Source organism: Pristiophorus japonicus, chromosome 11, assembly GCF_044704955.1.
Source record: "Pristiophorus japonicus isolate sPriJap1 chromosome 11, sPriJap1.hap1, whole genome shotgun sequence".
NCBI lineage: Eukaryota > Metazoa > Chordata > Chondrichthyes > Pristiophoridae > Pristiophorus > Pristiophorus japonicus.
Window position 1 is genome coordinate 165,935,691 of NC_091987.1, and position 15,188 is coordinate 165,950,878.

The 15,188-nt window shown below is 63.0% G+C and overlaps 1 protein-coding gene across 4 annotated transcripts in view; it reads left to right on the forward strand.

The window, feature by feature from the left end:
- The window catches only part of nfrkb (nuclear factor related to kappaB binding protein), an 84,670-nt gene that overhangs the window by 20,773 nt on the left and 48,709 nt on the right, over window positions 1-15,188 (forward strand). For all 4 annotated transcript variants that reach the window (XM_070894244.1, XM_070894247.1, XM_070894246.1 and 1 more), the window contains exons 11-12: window positions 6,933-7,059; window positions 15,017-15,094. In XM_070894244.1, coding sequence (XP_070750345.1) covers window positions 6,933-7,059; window positions 15,017-15,094 — 205 coding nt within the window. The remainder of the gene's footprint in view (window positions 1-6,932; window positions 7,060-15,016; window positions 15,095-15,188) is intronic.

Sequence of the window (15,188 nt, forward strand, 5' to 3'; positions counted from 1 at the left end):
CTCCCTCGCTCCGCGCCTCCCTCCTCTCCCTCGCTCCGCGCCTCCCACCTCCCTCCTCGCTCCGCGCCTCCCTCCTCCTCGCTCCGCGCCTCCCTCCCTCGCTCGCGCCTCCCTCCCTTCTCGCTCCGCGCCCTCCCTCCCTCCCTCGCTCCGCGCCTCCCTCCCTCCCTCGCTCCGCGCCTCCCTCCCTCCCTCGCTCCGCGCCTCCCTCCCTCCCTCGCTCCGCGCCTCCCTCCCTCCCTCGCTCCGCGCCTCCCTCCCTCCCTCGCTCCGCGCCTCCCTCCCTCCCTCGCTCCGCGCCTCCCTCCCTCCCTCGCTCCGCGCCTCCCTCCCTCCCTCGCTCCGCGCCTCCCTCCCTCCCTCGCTCCGCGCCTCCCTCCCTCCCTCGCTCCGCGCCTCCCTCCATCCCTCGCTCCGCGCCTCCCTCCCTCCCTCGCTCCGCGCCTCCCTCCCACCCTCGCTCCGCGCCCCCCTCCCTCCCTCTTCCGCGCCCCCTCCCTCCCTCGCTCCGCGCCCCCCTCCCTCCTTCGCTCCGCGCCCCCTCCCTCCCTCGCTCCGCGCCCCCCTCCCTCCCTCGCTACGCGCCCTCCCTCCGCGCCTCCCTCCCTCCCTCTCTCGCCCCTCCCTCCCTCTCCCTCTCTCGCCCCACCCTCCCTCGCTCCCTCTCTCTTCCCTCCCTCTCTCTTCCCTCCCTCTCTCTTCCCTCCCTCTCTCTTCCCTCTCCTCTCTCTCTTCCCTCCCTCTCTCTTCCCTCCCTCTCTCGCCCGCCCTCTCTCTCTCGCCCCTCCCTCCCTCCCTCCCTCCCTCTCCCTCCCTCTCCCTCTCTCTCCCCGCTCCTCCCTCCCTCTCGCCCCGCTCTTCCCTCCCTCCCTCGCCCCGCTTCCTCTCCGCCCGAACACGCCCTCTCTCGCCCGCCTCTCACTCCCTCTCCACGACCCTCCCTCTCCACGACCCACCCTCCCTCCTTCTCCACACACTTTCCTCACTCCCTCTCCAGGCCCTTCCCTCCATCTCTCGCCCCGCCCCTCCCCCACGCCCCCCGCCCCTTCCCCACGCCCGCTCCGTCCCTCCCTCTCTCGCCCCGCCCCTCCCCCACGGCCCTTCCCCACGCCCGCTCCGTCCCTCCCTCTCTCTCCCCGCCCGTCCCTCTCCCCCTCCCTTCCCTCTCCCCCTCCCTTCCCCTCCCCCGCCCCTCCCTCCCTCCCACTCACCCTCCCTACATCCCTCCCTCCCTCACTCCCTACATCCCTCCCTCCCTCACTCCCTACATCCCTCCCTCCCTCACTCCCTACATCTCTCCCGTCCCTCCCTCCCTCCCTCTACCCCCTCCCTCCCTCTCCCCCCCCCCCTCCCTCTACCCGCCTGTCCCTCCCTCCATCTCTCTCCCTCCCTCCCTCGCTCCGCGCCTCCCTCGCTCCGCGCCTCCCTCCCTCCGCCCCTCCCTCCCTCCCTCGCTCCGCGCATCCCTCCCTCCCTCCCTCGCTCCGCGCCTGCCTCCCTCCCTCGCTCCGCGCCTGCCTCCCTCCCTCGCTCCGTGCCTGCCTCCCTCCCTCGCTCCGCACCTGCCTCCCTCCCTCGCTCCGCGCCTCCCTCCCTCCCTCGCTCCGCGCCTCCCTCCCTCCCTCGCTCCGCGCCTCCCTCCCTCCCTCGCTCCGCGCCTCCCTCCCTCGCTCCGCGCCTCCCTCCCTCCCTCCCTCGCTCCGCGCCTCCCTCCCTCCCTCGCTCCGCGCCTCCCTCCCTCCCTCGCTCCGCGCCTCCCTCGCTCCGCGCCTCCCTCCCTCCCTCCCTCGCTCCGTGCCTCCCTCCCTCCCACCCTCCCTCCCTCGCTCCGCGCCTCCCTCCCTCCCTCCCTCGCTCCGCGCCTCCCTCCCTCGCTCCGTGCCTCCCTCCCTCCCTCCCTCGCTCCGCGCCTCCCTCCCTCCCTCCCTCGGTCCGCGCCTCCCTCCCTCCCTCCCTCGCTCCGCGCCTCCCTCCCTCCCTCCCTCGCTCCGCGCCTCCCTCCCTCCCTCCCTCGCTCCGCGCCTCCCTCACTCCCTCCCTCGCTCCGCGCCTCCCTCGCTCCGCGCCTCCCTCCCTCCCTCGCTCCGCGCCTCCCTCCCTCCCTCGCTCCGCGCCTCCCTCCCTCCCTCGCTCCGCGCCTCCCTCCCTCCCTCGCTCCGCGCCTCCCTCCCTCGCTCCGCGCCTCCCTCCCTCCCTCGCTCCGCGCCTCCCTCCCTCCCTCGATCCGCGCCTCCCTCCCTCCCTCGCTCCGCGCCTCCCTCCCTCCATCGCTCCGGGCCTCCCTCCCTCCCTCGCTCCGCTCCTCCCTCCCTCCCTCGCTCCGCGCCTCCCTCCCTCCCTCGCTCCGCCCCTCCCTCCCTCCCTCGCTCCGCGCCTCCCTCCCTCCCTCGCTCCGCGCCTCCCTCCCTCCCTCGCTCCGCGCCTCCCTCCCTCCCTCGCTCCGCCCCTCCCTCCCTCCTCGCTCCGCGCCTCCCTCCCTCCCTCGCTCCGCGCCTCCCTCCCTCCCTCGCTCCGCGCCTCCCTCCCTCCCTCCCTCCCTCGCTCCGCGCCTCCCTCCCTCCCTCGCTCCGCGCCTCCCTCCCTCCCTCGCTCCGCGCCTCCCTCCCTCCCTCGCTCCGCGCCTCCCTCCCTCCCTCGCTCCGCGCCTCCCTCCCTCCCTCGCTCCGCGCCTCCCTCCCTCCCTCGCTCCGCGCCTCCCTCCCTCCCTCGCTCCGCGCCTCCCTCCCTCCCTCCCTCGCTCCGCGCCTCCCTCCCTCCTCCCTCGCTCCGCGCCTCCCTCGCTCCGCGCCTCCCTCCCTCCCTCGCTCCGCGCCTCCCTCCCTCCCTCGCTCCGCGCCTCCCTCCCTCCCTCGCTCCGCGCCTCCCTCCCTCCCTCGCTCCGCGCCTCCCTCCCTCCCTCGCTCCGCGCCTCCCTTCCCTCCCTCGCTCCGCGCCTCCCTCCCTCCCTCGCTCCGCGCCTCCCTCCCTCCCTCGCTCCGCGCCTCCCTCCCTCCCTCGCTCCGCGCCTCCCTCCCTCCCTCGCTCCGCGCCTCCCTCCCTCCCTCGCTCCGCGCCTCCCTCCCTCCATCGCTCCGGGCCTCCCTCCCTCCCTCGCTCCGCTCCTCCTCCCTCCCTCGCTCCGCGCCTCCCTCCCTCCCTCGCTCCGCGCCTCCCTCCCTCCCTCGCTCCGCGCCTCCCTCCCTCCCTCGCTCCGCCCCTCCCTCCCTCCCTCGCTCCGCGCCTCCCTCCCTCCCTCGCTCCGCGCCTCCCTCCCTCCCTCGCTCCGCGCCTCCCTCCCTCCCTCGCTCCGCGCCTCCCTCCCTCCCTCGCTCCGCGCCTCCCTCCCTCCCTCGCTCCGCGCCTCCCTCCCTCCCTCGCTCCGCGCCTCCCTCCCTCCTCGCTCCGCGCCTCCTCCCTCCCTCGCTCCGCGCCTCCCTCCCTCCCTCGCTCCGCGCCTCCCTCCCTCCCTCGCTCCGCGCCTCCCTCCCTCCCTCGCTCCGCGCCTCCCTCCCTCCCTCGCTCCGCGCCTCCCTCCCTCCCTCCCTCGCTCCGCGCCTCCCTCCCTCCCTCCCTCGCTCCGCGCCTCCCTCCCTCCCTCGCTCCGCGCCTCCCTCCCTCCCTCGATCCGCGCCTCCCTCCCTCCCTCGCTCCGCGCCTCCCTCCCTCCATCGCTCCGGGCCTCCCTCCCTCCCTCGCTCCGCTCCTCCCTCCCTCCCTCGCTCCGCGCCTCCCTCCCTCCCTCGCTCCGCGCCTCCCTCCCTCCCTCGCTCCGCGCCTCCCTCCCTCCCTCGCTCCGCGCCTCCCTCCCTCCCTCGCTCCGCGCCTCCCTCCCTCCCTCGCTCCGCGCCTCCCTCCCTCCCTCGCTCCGCGCCTCCCTCCCTCCCTCGCTCCGCGCCTCCCTCCCTCCCTCGCTCCGCGCCTCCCTCCCTCCCTCGCTCCGCGCCTCCCTCCCTCCCTCGCTCCGCGCCTCCCTCCCTCCCTCGCTCCGCGCCTCCCTCCCTCCCTCGCTCCGCGCCTCCCTCGCTCCGCGCCTCCCTCGCTCCGCGCCTCCCTCGCTCCGCGCCTCCCTCGCTCCGCGCCTCCCTCGCTCCGCGCCTCCCTCGCTCCGCGCCTCCCTCGCTCCGCGCCTCCCTCGCTCCGCGCCTCCCTCCCTCCCTCGCTCCGCGCCTCCCTCCCTCCCTCGCTCCGCGCCTCCCTCCCTCCCTCGCTCCGCCCCTCCCTCCCTCCCTCGCTCCGCCCCTCCCTCCCTCCCTCGCTCCGCCCCTCCCTCCCTCCCTCGCTCCGCCCCTCCCTCCCTCCCTCGCTCCGCCCCTCCCTCCCTCCCTCGCTCCGCCCCTCCCTCCCTCCCTCGCTCCGCCCCTCCCTCCCTCCCTCGCTCCGCCCCTCCCTCCCTCCCTCGCTCCGCCCCTCCCTCCCTCCCTCGCTCCGCCCCTCCCTCCCTCCCTCGCTCCGCCCCTCCCTCCCTCCCTCCCTCGCTCCGCGCCTCCCTCCCTCCCTCGCTCCGCGCCTCCCTCCCTCCCTCGCTCCGCGCCACCCTCCCTCCCCCCTCCCCTCTCCCCCTCCCCTCTCCCCCTCCCTCCCCCTTCCCTCTCCCCCTCCCTCCCCCTTCCCTCTCCCCCTCCCTCCCCCTTCCCTCTCCCCCTCCCTCCCCCTTCCCTCTCCCCCTCCCTCCCCCTTCCCTCTCCCCCTCCCTCCCCCTTCCCTCTCCCCCTCCCTCCCCCTTCCCTCTCCCCCTCCCTCCCCTTCCCTCTCCCCCTCCCTCCCCTTCCCTCTCCCCCTTCCTCTCCCCCTCCCTCCCCCTTCCCTCTCCCCCTCCCTCCCCCTTCCCTCTCCCCCTCCCTCCCCCTTCCCTCTTCCCCCTCCCTCCCCTTCCCTCTTTCCCCCTCCCTCCCCCTTCCCTCTCCCCCTCCCTCCCCCTTCCTCCTCCCCCTTCCCTCTCCCCCTCCCTCCCCCTTCCCTCTCCCCTCCCTCCCCCTTCCCTCTCCCCCTCCCTTTCCCTTCCCTCTCCCCCTCCCTTTCCCTTCCCTCTCCCCCTCTCCCCCTCCCTTTCCCATCCCTCGCCCCCTCTCCCCCTCCCTTTCCCTTCCCTCGCCCCCTCCCTTTCCCTTCCCTCGCCCCTTCCCTCTCCCCCTCCCTTTCCCTACCCTCGCCCCCTTCCCTCTCCCCCTCCCTTTCCTTCCCTTTCCCTTCCCTCTCCCCCTCCCTTTCCCTTCCCTCTCCCCCTCCCTTTCCCTTCCCTCTCCCCCTCCCTTTCCCTTCCCTCTCCCCCTCCCTTTCCCTTCCCTCTCCCCCTCCCTTTCCCTTCCCTCTCCCCCTCCCTTTCCCTTCCCTCTCCCCCTCCCTTTCCCTTCCCTCTCCCCCTCCCTTTCCCTTCCCTCTCCCCTCCCTTTCCCTTCCCTCTCCCCCTCCCTTTCCCTTCCCTCTCCCCCTCCCTTTCCCTTCCCTCTCCCCCTCCCTTTCCCTTCCCTCTCCCCCTCCCTTTCCCTTCCCTCTCCCCCTCCCTTTCCCTTCCCTCTCCCCCTCCCTTTCCCTTCCCTCTCCCCCTCACTTTCCCTTCCCTCTCCCCTCACTTTCCCTTCCCTCTCCCCCTCCCTTTCCCTCCCACTCTTCCTCCCTACTTTCCTCCCTCCCTCCCTCCCTCTACCCGCCTCTCCTCCTCCCTCCCTCCCTCCCCCTCCCTCCCTCGCTCGCCCCTCCCTCCCTCGCTGCGCTCCCCCCTCCCTCCCTCCCTCCCTCCCTCGCTCCGCGCCTCCCTCCCTCCCTCGCTCCGCGCCTCCCTCCCTCGCTCCGCGCCTCCCTCCCTCGCTCCGCGCCTCCCTCCCTCTCTCGCTCCGCGCCTCCCTCCCTCCCTCGCTCCGCGCCTCCCTCCCTCCCTCGCTCCGCGCCTCCCTCCCTCCCTCGCTCCGCGCCTCCCTCCCTCCCTCGCTCCGCGCCTCCCTCCCTCCCTCGCTCCGCCCCTCCCTCCCTCCCTCGCTCCGCGCCTCCCTCCCTCGCTCCGCGCCTCCCTCGCTCCGCGCCTCCCTCGCTCAGCGCCTCCCTCCCTCCCTCGCTCCGCGCCTCCCTCCCTCCCTCGCTCCGCGCCTCCCTCCCTCCGCGCCTCCCTCCTCCCTCGCTCCGCGCCTCCCTCCCTCCCTCGCTCCGCGCCTCCCTCGCTCCGCGCCTCCGCGCCTCCCTCGCTCCGCGCCTCCCTCCCTCCCTCGCTCCGCGCCTCCCTCCCTCCCTCGCTCCGCGCCTCCCTCCCTCCCTCGCTCCGCGCCTCCCTCCCTCCCTCGCTCCGCGCCTCCCTCCCTCCCTCGCTCCGCGCCTCCCTCCCTCCCTCGCTCCGCGCCTCCCTCCCTCCCTCGCTCCGCGCCTCCCTCCCTCCCTCGCTCCCCGCGCCTCCCTCCCTCCCTCGCTCCGCGCCTCCCTCCCTCCCTCGCTCCGCGCCTCCCTCCCTCCCTCGCTCCGCGCCTCCCTCCCTCCCTCGCTCCGCGCCTCCCTCCCTCCCTCGCTCCGCGCCTCCCTCGCTCCGCGCCTCCCTCCCTCCCTCGCTCCGCGCCTCCCTCCCTCCCTCGCTCCGCGCCTCCCTCCCTCGCTCCGCGCCTCCCTCCCTCCCTCGCTCCGCGCCTCCCTCCCTCCCTCGCTCCGCGCCTCCCTCCCTCCCTCGCTCCGCGCCTCCCTCCCTCCCTCGCTCCCTCCCCTCTCCCCCTCCCCTCTCCCTCCTTCCGCCCCTCCCTCCCTCCCCTCTCCCTCCCCTCTCCCTCCCTCCCCTCTCCCTCACTCCGCGCCTCCCTCCCTCCCCTCTCCCTCTCTCCGCGCCTCCCTCCCTCCTCTGTCTCTGCCTCTCTCCGCACCTCCCTGTCCCTCCTCGCTCCCTGTCTCCCTCCCTCCCTCCTTCCCGTCCCTGTCACTGGGACCAATAAATGTGCTCAGGGGTCTTCTCTGTACATTCTAACCTTGTTTTGTTTTTGCAGATTGAGGAGAAGGTGTTTGAGTGGCAGATCTCTGCTCCCAGTACGTTAAACACTTGGTTCTCAGACGCCACCAACTGGTCAGAACTGGTTCATTCTGCTCTGCGCTTTCTTTCTGGAGAAGGTGCATGTAAGTCTGGTTTCGGAGAGTCACTCTCTAAATGAGAATATGCTATGAGCAGGTCTCCAGATTACTCGCATTCTTTGACCATTAGCTGGGTAAGATTTCTCTCAAACTCCCTGTGCTGTCCCCAGTATGTGAGTGATTGAAATCGGCTAAACTCCTCGTGCTGACCAGTCTGGCAGGTTTGCTGAGTACAGGAGGTCCTAATCACCTATCGGTTGGGCACGTCTAATGCAAATTTCATGTGATTATTAAACTGCCCTTTCGAAATGCAGCTTATGGTGTTCAGTATATACAACTCGCCTCTGCTAGGACTTCAGCCACAGCTATTAAAAAACCCCAGCGTCCCCCTCGCTCACTCAAGCACGAAGCTCCTCCTTCCCCCTCCCTCTCTCCCTCCTTCGTCCCTCTCTTCGCTCCACTCCTCCCTTCCGTCTGCCCTCTCTCTCTCCCCTCCCTGCCTTCCGCGCCCCCATTCCGTCCCTTACCCCCCTTCGTCCTTTCCCCACCCTTGTTCTTCTCCCCCCCCACCCCTCCACCACTTCCCCTCCACCACTTCCCCTCCACCCCTTCCCCCCCCTCACTCACCCCTTCCCCCCCACTCCACCCCTTCCCCCCCCCCACTCCACCCCTTCCCCCCCAACTCCACCCCTTCCCCCCAACTCCACCCCTCCCCCCCATCTCCACCCCTTCCCCCCCCCAACTCCACCCCTTCCCCCCCCAACTCCACCCCTTCCCCCCCCAACTCCACCCTTCCCCCCCACTCCACCCCTTCCCCCCCAACTCCACCCCTTCCCCCCCAACTCCACCCCTTCCCCCCAACTCCACCCCTTCCCCCCAACTCCACCCCTTCCCCCCCAACTCCACCCCTTCCCCCCCAACTCCACCCCTTCCCCCCAACTCCACCCCTTCCCCCCCAACTCCACCCCTTCCCCCCCAACTCCACCCCTTCCCCCCCCAACTCCACCCCTTCCCCCCCAACTCCACCCCTTCCCCCCCAACTCCACCCCTTCCCCCCCAACTCCACCCCTTCCCCCCCAACTCCCACCCCTTCCCCCCCAACTCCACCCCTTCCCCCCCAACTCCACCCCTTCCCCCCCAACTCCACCCCTTCCCCCCCAACTCCACCCCTTCCCCCCCCAACTCCACCCCTTCCCCCCAACTCCACCCCTTCCCCCCCCAACTCCACCCCTTCCCCCCAACTCCCACCCCTTCCCCCCCCAACTCCACCCCTTCCCCCCCCAACTCCACCCCTTCCCCCCAACTCCACCCCTTCCCCCCCAACTCCACCCCGTCCCCCCAACTCCACCCCTTCCCCCCCAACTCCACCCCTTCCCCCCCAACTCCACCCCTTCCCCCCCAACTCCACCCCTTCCCCCCCCAACTCCACCCCTTCCCCCCCAACTCCACCCTTCCCCCCCAACTCCACCCCTTCCCCACCTCACTCCACCCCTCCCCCCCCCACTCCACCCCTTCCCCCCCCACTCCACCCCTTCCCCCCCACTCCACCCCTTCCCCCCCACTCCACCCCTTCCCCCCCACTCCACCCCTTCCCCCCACTCCACCCCTTCCCCCCCACTCCACCCCTTCCCCCCCACTCCACCCCTTCCCCCCCACTCCACCCCTTCCCCCCACTCCACCCCTTCCCCCCCACTCCACCCCTTCCCCCCCACTCCACCCCTTCCCCCCACTCCACCCCTTCCCCCCCACTCCACCCCCTTCCCCCCCCACTCCACCCCTTCCATCCCCACTCCACCCCTTCCATCCCCACTCCACCCCTTCCCCCCCCACTCCACCCCTTCCCCCCCACTCCACCCTTCCCCCCCCTCCACTCCACCCCTTCCCCCCCCTCCACTCCACCCCTTCCCCCCCCTCCACTCCACCCCTTCCCCCCCCACCACTCCACCCCTTCCCCCCCACCACTCCACCCCTTCCCCCCCCCCACCACTCCACCCCTTCCCCCCCCCCCACCACTCCACCCCTTCCCCCCCCCACCACTCCACCCCTTCCCCCCCCCACCACTCCACCCCTTTCCCCCCCCACCACTCCACCCCTTTCCCCCCCCCCCACTCCACCCCTTTCCCCCCCCCACCACTCCACCCCTTTCCCCCCCCCACCACTCCACCCCTTCCCCCCCCCACCACTCCACCCCTTTCCCCCCCACCACTCCACCCCTTTCTCCCCCCCCACTCCACCCCTCCTCCCCCCCCACTCCACTCCTCCCCCCCCCCCACCTCCACCCCTCCCCCCCCCCACTCCACCCCTCCCCCCCCCCCACTCCACCCCTCCCCCCCCCCCCCCCACTCCACCCCTTCCCCCCCCCCACTCCACCCCTGCCCCCCCCCCACTCCACCCCTTCCCCCCCCCCACTCCACCCCTTCCCCCCCCCCCACTCCACCCCTTCCCCCCCCCCACTCCACCCCTTCCCCCCCCCCACTCCACCCCTCCCCCCCCCACTCCACCCCTCCCCCCCCCCACTCCACCCCTCCCCCCCCCACTCCACCCCTTCCCCCCCCCCACTCCACCCCTTCCCCCCCCCACTCCACCCCTTTCCCCCCCCCCCCACACCACCCCTTCCCCCCCCCCCCCACACCACCCCTTCCCCCCCCCCCCCACTCCACCCCTTCCCCCACTCCACCCCTTCCCCCCCCGCACTCCACCCCTTCCCCCCCCCCCACTCCACCCCTTCCCCCCCCCCCACTCCACCCCTTCCCCCCCCCCCCACTCCACCCCTTCCCCCCCCCACTCCACCCCTTCCCCCCCCACTCCACCCCTTCCCCCCCCCACTTCCACCCCTTCCCTTCCCCCCCCTTCTCCTTCCCTCTCCACCCCTTCCCTCTCCACCCCTTCCCCCTCCCCCTCTTTCTCCGCCCCTCTCCTCGCTCCCCCTTCTCCCTTGCCTCCTCCCTCTACTCACCTACTCCCTCTCCCTTGCCTCCCCCTTTCTCCTGTCTTTCTCTTTTTGTTTCTATGTGCCCCTTGCTTTCTCTCTGGCTCTTGCAGCATTGTGCAGTGGGAGCTGGTGCCAGTCAGTGGGAGGGGCAGATTGAGCATGAGGCACTACAGTAGAGCCAGCAGTAATCTCCAGGTCTGGGAATGGCCCAGGAATGCAGCCTGTCTGCGGGGACAGTGATGTTATGGGGCGAGTGATGGCGCAGTGCACTAAGATTTTTTTTAACCCTTTAGAAATATATGAGAACATAAAAAATAAGAGCAAGAGTGGGCCATTCTGCCTCTCGATCCTGCTCCTTCATTCAGTAAAATCAAGGCTGACCTTCGACCTCAACTCCACTGTTCCGCCCTATCCCTTGATTCCCCTAGAGTCCAAAAATCTGTCGCTCTCAGCCTTGAAGGAACATCCACAACCATCCAGGGTAGAGAATTCCAAAGATGCACACCCCTGAGTGAAGAAATTAATCTTCATTTTAGTCTGAAATTGTCAACCCCTTATTCTGGTTTCTGAATCTTTGGCATTCTCTGCCCCAGAGGGCTGTGGATGCTGAGTCATTGAGTATATTCAAGGCTAAGATCGAGAGTTTTTTGGACTGTAGAGGAATGAAGGTATATGGGGATAGGGCAGGAAAATGGAGTTGAGGTCGCAGATCAGCCATGATCTTATTGAATGGGGGAGTAGTCTCAGGGACATATGGCCTACTCCTGCTCCCTCAAGCCAGGGGAACAGTCTCTCAGCATCTACCCTGTTAAGCCCCCTCAGAATCTTATGTTTCAATATCATGTCTCATTCTTCTAAACCCCAGAGAGTATAGGCCCACTCTACTCAATCTCTCCTCATAGGACAACCCTCTCATCCCAGGAATCAATCCAGTGAACCTTTGTTGCAACCCCTCTAAGGCAATTAAATCCTTCCTTTGGTACAGAGACTAAAACTATGCACAGTACTCCAGGTGTAGTCTCGCAAAGGTCCTGTACAATTGCAACAAGACTTCCTTACTCTTGTACTCCAACCCCCTTGCAATAAATGGCAAGAAACAATTTGCCTTCCTAATTGCTTGCTGTATCTGCATGTTAACTTTCTGTGCTTCATGTACAAGGACACCCAAATCCCTCAACATCAGCATTTAATAATTTGTCACAATTTAAAAAGTGTTTTTCTAATTCTTCCTACCAAAGTTAATAACCTCACATTTCCCCACAGTATACCCCATCTGCCACCTTATTGCCTAGCCACTTAACCTGTCTATATCCCTTTGCAGACTATTTGTGTCTTACTCACAGCTTACTTTCTCACTTAGCTTTGTCTCTCGTCAGCAAACTTGGATACATTATACTTCTTCCTTCATCTAGGTCATTAATATAGATTGTAAATAACTGAGGCCCCAGCATTGATCCTTGCAGCCCCGCACTAGTTACAGCCTGCCAACCTGAAAATAACCCATTTATTCCTACTCTCTGTTTTCTGTTATCTAACCAATCCTCTAACTGTGCTAATATATTACCTCAGCCCCATGAGCCCTTATCTTGTGTAACAATCTTTTATGTGGCACCTTATTGAATGCCCTTTGAAAATCCAAATATACTACATCCACTGGTTTCCCTTTATCTATCCTGCTCGTTACATCCTCAAAAAACACTAATTTTTTGTCAAACAAGATTCCCTTTTCATAAAACCATGTTGACTCTGCCTAATCATATTATGATTTTCTAAGTACCCTGTTACCACTTCCAGCATTTTCCCGACGATTGTTGTCGGGCTAACTGACCTGTAGTTCCCTGTTTTCTCTCTCCTTCCTTTCTTGAATAGTTACATTTGCTACCTTCCAATCCACTGGGACCATTCCAGAATCTAGGGAATTTTGGAAGATCACGACCAATGCATCCAGTATCTCTGCAGCCACCTCTTTTAGAAACCTAGAAGGTCATCCGGTCCAAGGGATTTGTCGGCTTTTAGTCCCATTAATTTCTCCAGTACTTTTTCTTTACTAATATTACATTAAGTTCCTCACTCTCATTGGACCCTTGGTTCCCCACTCTTGTATGTATTTTGTGTCTTCTGCTGTGAAGACAGATAAAAAAAAATATTTGTTTAACTTCTCTGCCACTTCTTTATTCCCTGTTATAATTTCTCCTGTCTCAGCCTCTGGGGGACCCACGCTTACTTTGCTACTTTTTACATACTTGTAGATGCTCTTGTGATATGTTTTATATTTCTTGTATGTTTACTCTCAAATTCTATTTTCTCCCTGTTTATCAATGTTTTGGTCATCCTTTGCTGGTTTCTAAAACTCTCCCAATCCTCAGGCTTACGACTCTTCTTAGCAACATTCATCTTTTAATCTAATACTCTCCTTAACTCTTTAGTTAGCCACGGATGGATCACTTTTCCCATGAAATTTTTATTTCTCAATGGAATGTATATTCGTTGAGAATTATGAAATATTTCTTTAAATGTTCGCCATTGCTTATCTAACATCATACCTTTTAATCTAATTTCCCAATCTACCTTAGCCAACTCGCCCCTCATACCAACGTAATTGGCTTTGTTTATTTTTAATACTATAGTTTTAGCACTAGAGACCCAAAAATATAAAGCCATAATACAAGGGAGAATGATCCAATCTTTGGGGACAGTGCAAAGGCAAAGCCTGGGGACAGTGAGAGATCGGAGGCCAGTGTGGGGTAAAGTTTTTGACAATTGGAAGATGGGGTGAGTGATTCTGTGGCTTCTCCCCCACATACACAATTAATTTTATTTTTGTTTTTATGATACCCAATTTAATTTTGAGGTGAATGGATCCCCAATATAGTTACGGACATACAAATAATGACGGACAGGTAAAGACTCGCTGGTCCATTAGCCTGTCCCATACAATTGCGATACCTTGTGTATCACAAATTGTGCATACACTCCACCCCACCCAAACTCCTGCAACACAACATATACACTTTGCCCCACCCAAATCATGTGACCTTCTGGGAGAGGCAAACAAACATTAAAACCCAGGCCAATTTGAACATAAGAACATAAGAATTAGGAACAGGAGTAGGCCATCCAGCCCCTCGAGCCTGCTCCGTCATTCAACAAGATCTGGCCGTGGACTCAGCTCCACTTACCCGCCTGCTCCCCATAAGCCTTAATTCCCTTATTGGTTAAAAATCTATCCATCTGTGACTTGAATACATTCAATGAGCTAGCCTCAACTGCTTCCTTGGACAGAGAATTCCACAGATTCACAACCCTCTGGGAGAAGAAATTCCTTCTCAACTCGGTTTTAAATTGGCTCCCCCGTATTTTAAGGCTGTGCCCCCTAGTTCTAGTCTCCCCGACCAGTGGAAACAACCTCTCTGCCTCTATCTTGTCTATTTCTTTCATTATTTTAAATGTTTCTATAAGATCACCCCTCATCCTTCTGAACTCCAATGAGTAAAGACCCAGTCTACTCAATCTATCATCATAAGGTAACCCCCTCATCTCCGGAATCAGCCTAGTGAATCGTTTCTGTACCCCCTCCAAAGCTAGTATATCCTTCCTTAAATAAGGTGACCAAAACTGCATGCAGTACTCCAGGTGCGGCCCCATCAATACCCTGTACAGCTGCAGCAGGACCTCCCTGCTTTTGTACTCCATCCCTCTCGCAATGAAGATCAACATTCCATTCGCCTTCCTGATTACCTGCTACACCTGAAAACTAACTTTTTAGGATTCATGCACAAGGACTCAAAAGAGTTTCATGCACAAGGACCCCCAGGTCCCTCTGCACAGCAGCATGTTGTAATTTCTCCCCATTCAAATAATATTCCCTTTTACTGTTTTTTTTTTTCCCAAGGTGGATGACCTCACATTTTCCGACATTGTATTCCATCTGCCAAACCTTAACCCATTCGCTTAACTTATCTAAATCTCTTTGCAGCCTCTCTGTGTCGTCTACACAACCCGCATTCCCACTAATCTTTGTGTCATCTGCAAATTTTGTTACACTACACTCTGTCCCCTCTTCCAGGTTATCTATGTATATTGTAAATAGTTGTGGTCCCAGCCGGACCGATCCCTGTGGCACAGCACTAACCACCAATTGCCAACCTGAAAAGGACCCATTTATCCCGACTCTGCTTTCTGTTATTTAGCCAATTCTCTCTCCATGCTAATACATTTCCTCTGACTCCGCGTACCTTTATCTTCTGCAGTAACCTAGGGGGGGGGGGGGGAAATCTGGGAAATTTCTCTCCGACCCATCTAGGCAATCGAAACTGGTCCAGTAGATCACTCTGACCCTGAGTTCCCTGCAGTGCCTACCCTTCTGTAAGAGATGATCTCCACCCGAGCCAGAAACAGGTCCAGCTCTCGCTTGAAGGAATTCAGCGAATCAACATTCATCCCTCAATCAACATAACAAAAAAAATTGTCATTATCACATTGCTGTTTGTGGGAGCTTGCTGTGCGCAAATTGGCCCGGTTTTCCACATTACAACAGTGACGGTACTTCATTGGCTGTAAAGCTCTTTGGAATGTCCTGAAAGAGGCCCACTGTCCTGTGAGACAAGAAGCAGCTCCCGATATCTAACCGGGATCTGGCCTTCTATAACTTAAATCATCACCCCTGGTCCTCCCTACACAATTTAATTGAAACAAACTGTCATCTGGAACACAATCTATTCACTTCATTATCTTATAAACCTCAAGTTGCTGAAAGGAATTTGATAAATTTACAACTTGATTGCTTCCATTTGTGGTGATAGCTGGTTGCTCATTGTCTGCAGTTGAGTGGATGGGCTGCCTTTGTGCGATTTAGTGAATGGTTTTTGCAGATTTTGCTTAAATACCCCGTTCACTAAAATGAAGCAGTTGACATGTTTCCGTGCTCCCGATGGCCTTGTTCGAAGGACAGATTCAAGGACAATATTCAGATCAGTGTTTAGGGTGAGTGAAAGGAGCTTGCAATGCAGTATGCATCTTGTAGCCATGCTCGGCCGATCATGTCTGATAATGTAACTTGGTTTCCCACAGGTGGAGTATCGGCCCTCCCCTCCAACTTCACTCCATATGTAAACTGCAGAGAGCGAGGCCAGCACTGGAAGTGGATTGGTGAGTCTGGGACATGCAACTGCCACTTGGGGGCAGTGTGCTCGCTAAAAAAAAAGTTTATGAGGGGCTGAATAGCCTACTCCTCTTCCTATAT